Raw genomic sequence first — 13465 nt, forward strand, 5'->3', positions numbered from 1 at the left:
AGTCAAACACGTTTTCTTGCTATATGCAGTCATTTAAATTGTTAGAATTAAGTTATCTAATATTACCTGGCCTGTAATAACGTGCATATAGTACTGTATTTCCACAATGAAATCTGTTAAAATAATACATGTGCATGTACATTTTCATGTAGGACATATGATGAAACATTTAGTTGAACTTTAGCTTTGGTTGAAGTTATTTTAATATTGCCAATTTATTTGAGATCAATTTGAACAGGATCTTGACCCACACCAGATTAATTACAACATGAAAACACTTTATTCGTCCGATATTATGGTGTATCGTATGGGAAATTGTTCAAACGAGAGAAAAAAAGATATTACTGACTTGTATCTCTTACAGTAATGATGAACCAGTAGATATTAAATGGCTTATTAAGGTATCACACCTCTTGACTTTTTAGTAATCTATGGTCATAATTATAATGCCTACTAAACATTAAGCAAAAACACAAAGATCACAAGCATACAGCAGTTTGTTTCCAAAATAGATGGGACGATATATTCAATGTCTCATAGCGTACTAGCATGCACTGTGGCTGGACTTAAATGGGGAAAAATAGCAGCACAAGACAAATAGTGCCATGAAAGCTCCTCAATTCTACAGACTAGTTACAAAAGATATTTGTCAAAGCCTGGTGCTAGGCATTCAAAACCCCACCCCCCAACTCCACCCCCCACCGGTTTCCCCAGTAGGCTAGGCAAAGATGGAGAATATTAGGGGAAAGCCATTGGAATAATACAACAATTCACATTCGGTCTGAACAGCAAGCGTTTTCCTCTCTACAACAGTTTACATTGGGAATAAATTTACAGTTATGCATCATAAATTCGATGAGCTATCTAAATGAGAGATGAAAGACTACAGGCATTATATGCTGTTGCTTTAAGCTTTGAATACATAAATAAATAAATAAATAAATAAATAAATACACATCATGCTTCCTTGACATGAATGGGAGTAGTTTAGTCAGGCTTAGTATGGATGCATAATTATGCAAATGAAAATCGCCCTCAAAATACCTGCCTGCGTACAAAACATCCTAAAGCCTAAAAAGACTATTTTGTTTTTAAATTTAACTGTACAATTAAACAAAATCCTAATTTAACTCTTCAAACTACCGGCATTCACAATCTGTAATGTAATTAAGAGTCCTTGTCAGTTTGATTACATATCAGTTCAAAGGACGCGTTCATGTTTTGTAAATGTTGTTATGAAACCAGATCATTCCTTAATTGGCTGCATTTGATTTTTCTTTTGCTCGTTTTTCATCAAAGTGAGAATCTACAAGTGCGACTCTCCAACGGATCACCTTCAAAGCTTATCTTCCAGTTTAAATGCTGCGCTAATTAATAACAGGGAGGGGCGCTTTGAAAGTATTCATCGCTAAACTAAATGTTCATCGTAGTATCTAAATGCTGGGTAAAGCCCCCAAATCTTGACAAATAACCCTGCTCTTCTTCTGAGGTCGTGGCATAATCTACCATCTGAGCCCGTGTTTATACAGTGCGTTTTTCAAGAATTCGATAAGAACGTATCACAACAGCAATAAGAAACTTGCTGCCAAGTTGTTCATGAGCTCAAACGTTACTAGTGTATGTATATATTATAGTCAAAAATGTGTTAGTACATTATGTGGACAAGCACCTATACTACGATTCCATGAGGTTTGGCGAATTCAGTGAGGAGACTAGTATTCAGACAGTAACTGATATAATAAATGGCGTCATGCATTATTTTTTTTTAGAAAAACGATGCTTAACTTTCCCTTAAATTGCGAGAAATAGCTCTGGATGTGAGTTAAACCCTAGTCGTCAAAAGTATCGACCTCTTCTGTGCTTTTAAAGAGATGTTTTGCTGAGGTCGACCTTGACCGGAAGCGGCCCCGCCTCCTTGCTCTCCTCCGATTGGCTGATTGTCATCGCGATCACTGGCGTCAAGTGGTAGGGGTTCACCTTCTGGGTGTCATCCATGAACTCTTTATCTCCATTGATGCTAAGCTGTAAGTATAACATTGATTATTGACATGTACCAAATTTCGATTCAAAACATATATATTTGAGCTACATTATAGTAGCCACACTCTTGAAGGAGTTCCCATGTATGCTAGATACTTGTTGGCTGCTTTTCTTTCACTGTCTGCTCCCACTTAAAAAAATGCTCTCACATTGTCTGCCTTATATTTTATTGGTAGTGTGCGTTTGATGAATGAACAGGTACCTGAGTCTTGACGTGCTGCTCGGGTGCCGTGACAAGACTGGCACAGCTCAGCCACAGCATCACCATGATGGACAGGAAGAGGCATGCGGCTAAAATCCAACGCGGCAGTCCTGAGCGCCTAGGGGACAGAAACGGTAAGAAGTTACACACTGATGTGTACATCCATTAAGACATTACAACACTTAAAAAAGATCATGTGTATATAATATACACAGTCAAACCAAAAATTAGACATTTTTGATATATTTTTACTAGTGGGTGAAGGACACTATAGTTCATTTATGTAAGTGAGGATAGCAAAATAAAGTAAACTATGTAAACTTACACCCAAAAATTCTTCATACAGTGGACTACCAGTAAAACTGATAAAAATTTGGAACCAAAAATTATTCAGACACTTTGACCTGACCATGTTTTGCTTAAGTGTTATCTGACATAATTAAGATTATTTTTTTTCTGACAGTTTAACTCTGAGATCATCATATTTTATTACCATTTTTTAAACTATAGTGAATAAACTGTATTAATGAATACATTTTGGTTTGACTGTATGTATGTATGTATGTATGTATATTGTATGTATGTATATTATATATATATTAATTATATGTATATTATATATATATATATTAATTTAAATATGTAAAGAAATATATTTACATACGTATTTAATTTTTTTATTTTCAACCTATTTCATATATATGTGTGTGTATAAAATTAAATTATTAATGATTAAATTCTATCAATTAAATTTATAAAATTATCTCATTAAAAATATACAAACACAAAATTATACATTAAATCATATATAAAAATAGTTTACATATTCAATTATTATTATATTTTGTACAAATACATTATATATATATAAATAATGAATCTGTGTAAAATACATTAAAACATAAATTAAATACATACACATTTTGTTTTTTATTTTTTTTAATACAATGTTTTATATATATATATATATATATATATATATATATATATATATATATATATAGTTTATCAATTTAAATATGTAAATAAATGTATTTACATTTTTTATTTTCAACTTATTCCATTTATGTGTATAAAATTAATTATTAACCTAAAATAAATTAAAACAAATTAAATGTAAAAAATGATATAAATTTAAAATATACATTATACATACAACAATTGTATATACATTTTTTTTTCATTTTTAAAAAAAAATAAATGTAATTATATATATATATATATATATATATATATATATATATATATATATATATATATATATATATTGTAATGTATAATAAATCAAAACTGTAATATATATATATATATATATATATATAAAATTGTATTTAAAGCTGCTGTCCGCGATTTTTGGCCCTCTAGCGGTTAATAAACAGAACTGCACACGTCTTGCAGAGGAACATTCTAGCCGGAGCTACTTTTCTCCATGTAAGTCTATGGTGAGTCACGCAGTTACTGTGATACTCTGCGGCGAGTCCTACCAGTCCGGTCTGAAATAGTCCGAATATAAACACTTATTATAAGTGTACCATAATGATTCAGGATAAGACAAAAACACGGTTTGGAAAATGGATTGTTGTATATTCTCATTATATAATTTTTGTAAATTTTTAACACAAAAAAAGTTGTGGACTGCAGCTTTAAAAAAAGAAAATAATTTTTTTATATATAAACAACATATTAACATTATTTATGCATGTTTTTTTTTTTTAACATTTTACTGTGATATAACCAAACTACTACCAAAATGCAACTGCTGGATTGAAAAAAGCCCTCTGACACTTATGACACCCACCTTGACATGCAGCCCAGGAAGTCGTGCTCAGCAGCTGGGTCCTCGGCATGTTGGCTGACATGCTTTCCTTTCACCCCAGGTTTTGCCGCATTCCTCTCCCCATGTGACCGCCCACCTGGAAGGATGCAGAGGCAGCAGTTTCAGCATGTGGACATTGATTTTATGACCCTCAAGCTCCGGACAAACTACAGCGGCGCGGCACAGGATGTGTCGCAAATGAAAGTCAAAGCTCAAGCTCTGGTCCTTGGCTCCACTTAAATGAGCTTTCAGAGGAAAAAGGAAAGCTGTCAGCAGCCATCTGGGGTGAAAGCGGTCACTCTTACCAGTATGTGGCCGCTGTGTGTGGGAGTTGACTTGGGGCCAGGGTTTGTCAACCACATTGGAGCGTGGGGCTTGTAACTCAGGCAAGGAGTACTCAATCTCTGGCTGGCTCTGGGAGAATCAACAAACACACTGTCAAGGGCAGGAAACAGTATTATGGGATTTACTCAGTAGAAAGGCTTCTGAATGAAACAGTTGGGTTTGTGACCATTTGTTGTGGTGAAGTTTTCAACACAATCATGGACAGGCTGGCAAAGCAGAAAAAAAATTGCAGAGTGACATACAAAACTGTGATTCTTACAAACATACAGATGATGAATAGCATGGTTAAATATGATGACATAGAGGACATGTTGCAAAAACTGCTAATGCAGCTCCTGCATACGCCTGTATCATGGAGCGCTAGAATTGGCAAAAATAGGTTCCCAAAAGGCAAACATTGAAAAAAGAAATACCTGACACCAGACTGATTTGATTACTTCAGTTGCAATATTTCATGGAACTGGGTGTTCACTGCAGTGGTTCCTGTTTATAAGGTAACTGCAATCAGGGCCGGCACAAACTGCCGCTCTAGGCAAAACACTGTTGTGCCGCCCCCACTTCAAACTCACAATTAACACGATCATTAGGATACATGTGAAAGACTAGAGATTTTGTTTATTGATAAAACTGCACTAAAATAAAAGCATACACAAGCATGTTTTCTCATTTCTTTTTCTTTTTTTTTATTCTGCAATGTAAAAAAATAAGCACACAACTAGTCCAGCTGTAAATGCAAATTATGTATTATATTATATAATAACTATTACAGGCCCGGAGCGGCCACTGGAAGATTCGGGAGAATTTTTTTTACTTATGATGCCATTTTTGAATGTACATCAGGGTGTTTAGCATGTAGACTGATGCCGCTATAAGAGTGGGGCGGGGCAGGAGTGGCACTACTAGGTAGAATGAAGGAAAGTTCATTTAGATTTAGAATAACTAATGGAGTGATAACTTGTTGATATAGGTGCAATAATTCCAAACGAATGTCCAAAAAAAATTAATTTAATTTAATTAAAAATGAAATCTCTCTCTTTTCTTTCCGCCCTGACTGTGCTAGGCAGATGCCTAGGCGGATGCCTAGTTCGCCTATAGGCACATGCTGGCCCTGACTGCAACATCTCTGATTGGTCCATCTTAAATATTTGGGGTCATGAGAAAGGTTCGCAGAAAAGTTTGATAAACTCTGATTTACATACATCTACTACTGTTCAAAACAGTAAAGAGAAAAAAAAATCAAATAAATGCTGTTCTTTTGAACTTTCTATTAAAGAATCCTTTCCACAAAAATATTAAAGGGTTAAAGCTGATTTATACTTCAGCGTCGGACCTATGCCGGAGCCTCTGTGCCGGTTTTCATTTATACTAATGTGTCATTGTCCGCGTCAATGTGCAACATGCAGACCGCTAGTAGGCAGTGTCCGCGGTCATGTATCAAGGCTAAAGCCAACTAAGAAGCAGCTTGTCATGCACGTTGTCAGAGAAGCTTCAGCAGTGATGGCGGCTGATAGGAACTTTTGTGGTAGCTTGATGGCACGTATCCCCTGAAACAGAGCAGAGCAAGCGTTTTTTTCATCCCTATGAAAGCTAAAAACGCTCGCTCTTCTATACTCACTCCACCCCACCCAGTTTTTTTTTTTTTTTTTAACTGAGGGAGGGGTTCTAGCAGACCAATCTTAGCGCTTGCAATCTGCATAGAATTGGGGTGTTGTTACACTTTTTGGAGAGGTGCACATCAGGTTACGCCATAGGCTACGCGTGCTACACACAGCCTACGCCTTAGTTACGACGTACACTCGATGCAGAAGTATAAATCAGCCTTTAATTCACCCAAAAATGAAAATTATCCCAATGATTTACTCACCCTCAAGCCATCCTAGGTGTATAGATGAGTACAATCAGAGATATATATATAAAATATCATGGCTCTTCAAAGCTTTATAATATATATAATATATTATAATATAGAAGGCTTTATAGCCTTCTGAAGCAAAGCGATGGGTTTTTGTAAGAAAAATATCCATATTTAGAAGTTCATTAACTAAAATAACAAGCTTCCGGCAGACTACCGAAATCTGATTGGTCCAAATCCTGCTCAACATATAATGCCTGTTTAATAATCAATGAATATTTTTTAACTGCCTATGGTTTTATCATTCGCACTACATTTTGTTCACAGACAAACTACTTCCCACTTGACTGAACTTGGTGTAAGGTCAAGCCTAAGTTTCCTTAAAGATTAAAGTTTCCTTAAAAGCTATAGTCAGCTGCTTCCAGCTCGAGAAACCACGCAGGAGCACCACGTCAACCAAACCTCTCTTTCCACCCTCAATTACATGGCTGCCTGGCGGTGCTAAGCCATGCTGGTCAAACCGAGCACTAGATGCCAACTCTGACGAGAGCGAGGGGACTATTTGACTTGAATAAGAGCTTTTAAGAGGCCACTTTCAAACATGATCCCAAGGATGTGATTTGAAATCTGTCTCATTAGTCTACGACTGGATGTGTCCCTTTCTGCCCCTCCATCTCGCCCTGTATGTGTAAATTAGCACGTTTTTTTTTAGACTATGTTTCTTTAGTTCCCCCTTGAGATCTTATTAAAGAGAGATTTTTGCTCTCTTCCACTGAATTCTTCTAAAACGGGCTCAGCAGAGCGGACCTCTGAGATAACCTCTCCAGGGAGGCTCATATGAACCTCCAAAATGACCACAGTGAAGCAAACACACATGGTTTTGCATGTCAGAGTCGCGGTAGACGAGAACGCAAGGAACTGTTTGGAGTGTCATGTTATTTCTGTAGTCTAATAGTCTGTAACTGGAGGCAGACGGAGTACATTGGGATTGTACTTTTTACATATGTATAACTGACTGGTGTGTCCAATCTTAATTTCTAAAGATTAAAGGAAAAGTTCAGACAAAATGAAAATCCTGTCATTATTTACTCACCCTCATGCTGTTCTAAACCCATATGACTTTCTTTTGTGGGGAGAAAATCTGTTTTCTGTATTCTTTTTTATGCAATTACAGTGAATTACAGCAATTACAGGGTACGAAGCATTCAGGCTTCAAAAGGGTAAAAATATCATAAAAAATCCTTCATGACTTGTGCACTATATTGATTTCGAGAACTGAATCAGTGAGATTAATGATCAAATCATTCAGGGGTGTGTTTCCCATACAATGACATTACTTTCTGTTTAACTACCATAGCATGTTGCATTGTCGGAGAAATTAAACAAGCTTCGTAGTAACTTTGTCGCACATACATTTACATTGCATCATGAACTTATTATAAATCAGTTTGAGATCAATTAAATAATGAACATGGCATCTGAGGTCTTATTCGCTATTTTATTCTCCATTGTTTTCCTTTATTTACAGATTTTTGATTCAATCACGTGTTCCCTCTTACATCATATAGTACTCTAGTACACATTCGCACTCGTCAAAAATTATGCTTTTATTATCTTGACAAACTAAAAAGACTTTTGTATTTATATGTAATGAAAGATATAGAGTTAGTTTGTGTATTTTGCTTAAAGGGGGGGGTATCACACACAGTTTCTGCCAAAGTTAATCATGAGTACATAGTAACTATGCATCCTTCATATCTCCGAAAAGTCTTTAGTTTTGTCATATTTATAAAAGATACACTAAACTGAATCTTTCAGAAAAAAGCCGAGCTCCTGGAGGCGTGTCTGCCCTCAGTGCCGTGGGCGGAGCTAAAGAATCACGAGCGAGCGCAGCTTTTGTGTAGAGATCGCATGCTAGCTGCAATATCATTATAAATAAAAAGAGAACAAAAACGTTTGTGTTGTTTACATTATATGCACTTGCGCGCCGATTGCCAACAAAACACAGACATCTGAAGCAGCTTTACTCACCACCCGCGATCTGCAAATCCAGCACCGATCTGGGACTTGTTTACAAAGTATTAATCACTGAAATCCTGGGAACAAACATAAGTGCACAACTCCGTTGCTGCCTCGGAAAAATAAACTACATCCTCTGTTCCGTTAACGCTGGGTTCTTTGGGAAGCTGAAAAAGGTCATCTTTCCCTCACAACCAAAAACACACTCCTTTGGTGACAGGAGCTGTGTCTCATTTCGGAGGCTGCGTCCTCCGGAGGTCGCATTTGAAGGTTGAATACTTCATCAAGGATGTCATATTTAAGAAAAGTAACCGTAGTAAAATTGATATTCATTGTGAGGTGTAAAATACTGTAATTTCTTTCTTACGTTGCAATCTAACAGTTATTTTTCTGCCTCGCTTATGTATGCAGCCTTCAAAGGGTGCAGCCCCTGAATTAGGACACAACCATTGTTGAAAAATCTCTCTGCTTCCGTATTCCGAACGAAGTGCGTTGAAGGGCGTGATGGGTGATGTGTGTGTGCACGCTTATCAGGGAGAAGTGCCTATACAAGGAATTCCGGTCTCTTTTGACGTCATACAGGACACACTCTCTGAATCCTGTACCGAAACCGGAAGTAGTGTATTTGGCACAGAAACGTCCAACGTCATATGTCCAACTCATGTTTTGAAACTTTGGCCATGTTTATCATGAGAATGCAACTCTTTAACAGTGTAAATAAGTCAGAATGCATGAAAAAGCATTACACCCCCCCTTTAAGAGAACGAACCACATAACAAGAAACGGTTTCTTCCCACCGGTCGAGAGCTTTTCGATGTTGTTTGCGAATGTTCGTTGGAACTATGGTTTTAGTAATCGTTGAATGGTTGAACTGCGTTGCTAACAACAGAGTTTGCGACCACAGTTGGCCAACGTTTATTTTGGAAAACGCACCCAAGATTGGTTTTGTGAACAGGATCAACCAATTCACTGAAAAGATCCGTCTTCAAAAGAATTTGATTATACACTCGGGTTAGTACAGAATTTTTATTTTTTGGATGAACTAATTCTTCACATAAACAGACATGAAGTCATGAAATGCAACATAGTATGGGCAATTTAGCTCTGCAAAAAGCTCAAGTCTTGCAGTTGCGTTAATTGAAAGGGATGCTGTCAAAAATATTGAATCCAGATGTCCGCAAGGGATGAGAATCAAAGGGGGAAAAATGAATATCTGAGGAAGTTAATGTTGACTGGCCACAGACCAATGGAATCTTGCCATTAGTGAAAGCGGTCTGATGTGCATCTGTCACGCATTACCGCAGAACTCGCCAAAGGTGATCAATGCAGCTTACGAGACTGCCAAGAAGACGAGGCAGAGATTGTTGACTTCATAGTAAACAATCCCATTTCCCTTATTAGGAATTTGCTTGCTTTCTCCAAACTTGTCTTTTCGCATGTAGCGGCCGTCCACATTAAACTAGTCCAGAATTTAAACAAGATGGCCGACGTCCGTCCAAACAAAAATCCATTGCACCAATCAGTGGCTATTCAGCGACCGGGTTGTGTTTACCCTTCAGCTCGGAGGAAATACTCTGATTCCTGTTGATTACCTCTGAGGGACTCATCAAAACCCTGGACCGAACGGACAAACATTAAGCCCAGACTGCAGCGTAACCAATGTCAAATGTCGGCCTGATACTGATGTGAAACTAGGCAACAGATCACAGATCGTTGATCTGGGGGATGGGGGTATTTTTACATGTTTTTTCATTTAAAAAAAAATTCAAATATCTGGGTTACAGAAAGATAAAGTTGGTGGGCCAATCTGTAAATGTTAAAATACTCATCCTTTCAATGTAGCCACAAGATGTAAGCAATATGTGTGTTAACATGATTTTAGTGTGGAAAAATCACTTACTAAACTTTTCTGTATAAAGTTACTTATAAACCCTAAAACAACTGTAATTCTTCCGTGAAATCTTGTGTATTATTTGAGCTGTTTACAATATAAAATTATATGCTTCACATTTCTTTTAAATACTCTAATGTAAATGCCCCAATATAACCTCAATTGTTGCTTTTTTAAAGAAAACAAAAGGAAGATAAAGTAATGCTGTTGATTGAGCTTAACTTGTACAGAATCTCTTTAATAAACTGTCCATCTTTAAACACAAACAGACAGATTTAACATAAGCAAAAAAAATAAAATAAAAATGCATGGTGCTACTTCTATTCGCAAACACGTTGCCTGCTCTTGAATAATTCGGTATGAATGTGGCTAAAAATACCTGTTTTATGGTTTTATTTGGCTATTTATGTATTCCTGCAAATATTCAAATACAACCTATATTACAGATATTTCAAAAAGTTCCAGAACAGTCATGGAGCGCTAGGAGAACTTGCCCCCGAGAACCTCAGACATCAATCAAAGAGCCGAAAAAGCTGGTTCATATAGAATTTTACATTTGGTTTCTACCGATGCTACTTGCTAGTGATCTGACTTTTTCAATATGAAACTTCAGGGAAATCTATGAAGTTCTGTGGAAGATCTTTCTGAAGTGCAAGAATTCCCTCCAGACTTCTCTTCGAAGATATGTTTCATTAGTTCCTCACAAAATCAAACAGATTATAATATAAATCACATTTATGCAGGAAACTTTCAAAATCCAGCACACCCAAAGTTCCATATTCTGTTTTCATGCCACGCTATTTATATTCCAGTTGTGAGGTGCTTCACGTAACTGTGAAAACAGCATCATCTTGGCCAAATGCACACTACAGCAGGTCTGTTGAAAAACAATCTGTTTTCCTTTCTCTGTTCAGACGCCCGAGGCAAAAAGCCCATCGTTAGTGCTCCACTTCCCCCAGAAATTGAGTCTCGCTATTCCGACAAAGTTCTGATTCCATATGCTCGATTTAGTGGATAGGTAGCGTGATGCTACCACTAAAACCTTGAGATTTCACCCTCCGTGCAATATCTGGCCCGTGTCAGTCCTTCACTTGGGCTGGCCGTCTTCCAGCAGAGCGCTAAATACAGGCTAGGCCTGCCGCAGGATGGCTGTGGAGGCTTTCTCTCGCCTCTTCTCCTGTCACGGCCGTTAAATGCACATTCATCAAGACTGCAACTAAACTGAGAAATCATGGACGAGCTTGTTATGGCGGAATTCTACTTGTGTATTTGTTTTGGTGTATTTAAGTGAAGGTTTTAAGAACTATCTTACATAATCATTTTGAGGTTATCAAATGATTGTAGTTGGTTTAGAAACAGCAGGGAACTCACAAAAACAAGTTAGGCTATGAATAAAGTTGGATGACCTCCAGGGAGAATAAGGTTTCTGATTAAACATCACTGGTTCTTCTTTGAAGAACCAGTCCCCTGTTCTCATATGATCCTAATACTGCAGTGATGTGACCGCAACCTTCGTAAAACATACCAGATCTTGAAACCAAGAGCATATGAGAATCACTAGTGGAATCTTCTACACCAGTGGTTCTCAACTGGAAGGGGTTGCAACCCAAAATGGGTCACAGGTCTGATAGGAAAAAACAATGCTAAATGCAAATAATAAAATTCAAAACATTTGAAATGGAGAAGAAAATGCTTCCCATATATTCTGTTGTAGACATCAGAGGTTGAGTGGCTTGTTTATCTTTAATTTATTAGTTTTGTGAACACCAAGAGCATGAAACTTTTGAAATTCAAAGACATTTAGAAAGCATTTGATAGAATTTGGTCTATGTCAGGTTAATAATTAAATATTGAATATTTAATGTGTTTAAAAATAAACTACTTCATTAGTAGTAGTATTAATAGTAATACTAACACATAGTATACATATAGTACATAGTAGTATTACATTTTACTATAAATAATTTCATTAAGTGTCATTAAATATTTTACGTTTCAGTAAATATTCATTATTATAATATTTGCTTATTAATCATATTAATTCATCTCAAAACAAAATTGAAAAAATAATTATTTAAAAGATTATAAATTATAATAAAAAGTAAAATTATATTTCTCGGTTTTTGCAACTTTGTATCTTATGATTGGGATTTAATAAATTGAATTTATTTCTCATAATTTCTCATAAACTCATAAAAGTATAAATATTATTTTAAGCAATACTAAAATTAGCTTCTTTTTATTTTTATTCTGATGTGTAAACTGCAGTGTTGTTATTGTTAATACTATTAAAAGTCATTTTTGTTAACTTAAATAAAATCAAATAGAAGAATTAATGAAAAACTTAAACCTAAAAAAAACAAAATAAAAAAAAAATAAACAAAAATTATAAATGTTTCATTAAAAAAAAAACATGACTAAAAGTTAAACCAAAATTAAAATGAAAACTGAAAATACAAAAATAAAAGCTCTGAAAATAATACTAATAATAAATAAATCAGTAATAAATCAGTGTTCTATTTTCAGGAAACTGTTGTTGAATTTTGTTAAATAAACAAGAGGGTCCAGTGTAAAATCTTGGCCCATGAGCAAAACCAGTTGAGAACCACAACATCAAGTCTACTCAGATGGACTAACCTGGAACACAACGACCTTCCCATCATCAGCCTGCAGGTAGAAGGTCCAGGTAGAAGAAATGAAGCTCTGGGCAGAACTGACGATGTCATTGCACCAGCTAGACACGGCATCCATTACAGAGATGGGCTTGGGCCGGTTGGTCAGGGCCTTGAGCTGCACATCAAGCCGAGAGCAATTTGATCGAGTTTGATAGAGATGTCAAAACATCAGCGCAACCCCACAAGGAAACAACCGAGAGTCTTACCTTTCTCCTTTTGATCTCCGGCTCAGCGGGTTGGCTGGCACACCCCGTGCTGCACGCCTCCTGCTCCAGAAGTTTACTGTAGGCCTCCTGGCATGCTGCACACACACACAAATAAACGATACCTGTCAGGCGGCTCCATCTCCATTCACCCCTCCCCACGGTCAAGCAGTCATCAATATCAACAAACATCTGAGCAGCAGCCGCACGCACCAGAAAGCGCAGGATTGATTTTCAATAAAACAGCTTCCCTCATGCCTAGCAGCTTCCCACAGACAGCTCTGTTTGCCACTAGCACACAATACCATCTCCAGATAAAAACGAGTGCTATCAGCCTGTCTGCACACTCTATAGTATATGTCCTTGGGCTATGCTGTACTTCATTCCCAAACATTAGCGGTGTCTAATGTTCATGAACGCAT

At 36.6% G+C, this 13465-nt stretch overlaps 1 protein-coding gene across 1 annotated transcript in view; it reads right to left on the minus strand.

Moving 5' to 3' along the window:
- tmem59l (transmembrane protein 59-like) overlaps window positions 1–13465 on the minus strand; it is a 19333-nt gene continuing 5868 nt past the window's right edge. The window contains exons 3-8 of the mRNA XM_067396178.1: window positions 13047–13141; window positions 12803–12955; window positions 4364–4472; window positions 4041–4155; window positions 2243–2360; window positions 1–2022 (exon numbers count right to left, since the gene is read on the minus strand). Coding sequence (XP_067252279.1) covers window positions 1864–2022; window positions 2243–2360; window positions 4041–4155; window positions 4364–4472; window positions 12803–12955; window positions 13047–13141 — 749 coding nt within the window. The 3' untranslated portion in view covers window positions 1–1863. The remainder of the gene's footprint in view (window positions 2023–2242; window positions 2361–4040; window positions 4156–4363; window positions 4473–12802; window positions 12956–13046; window positions 13142–13465) is intronic.

Source organism: Chanodichthys erythropterus, chromosome 10, assembly GCF_024489055.1.
Source record: "Chanodichthys erythropterus isolate Z2021 chromosome 10, ASM2448905v1, whole genome shotgun sequence".
Classification (NCBI taxonomy): Eukaryota; Metazoa; Chordata; class Actinopteri; order Cypriniformes; family Xenocyprididae; genus Chanodichthys; species Chanodichthys erythropterus.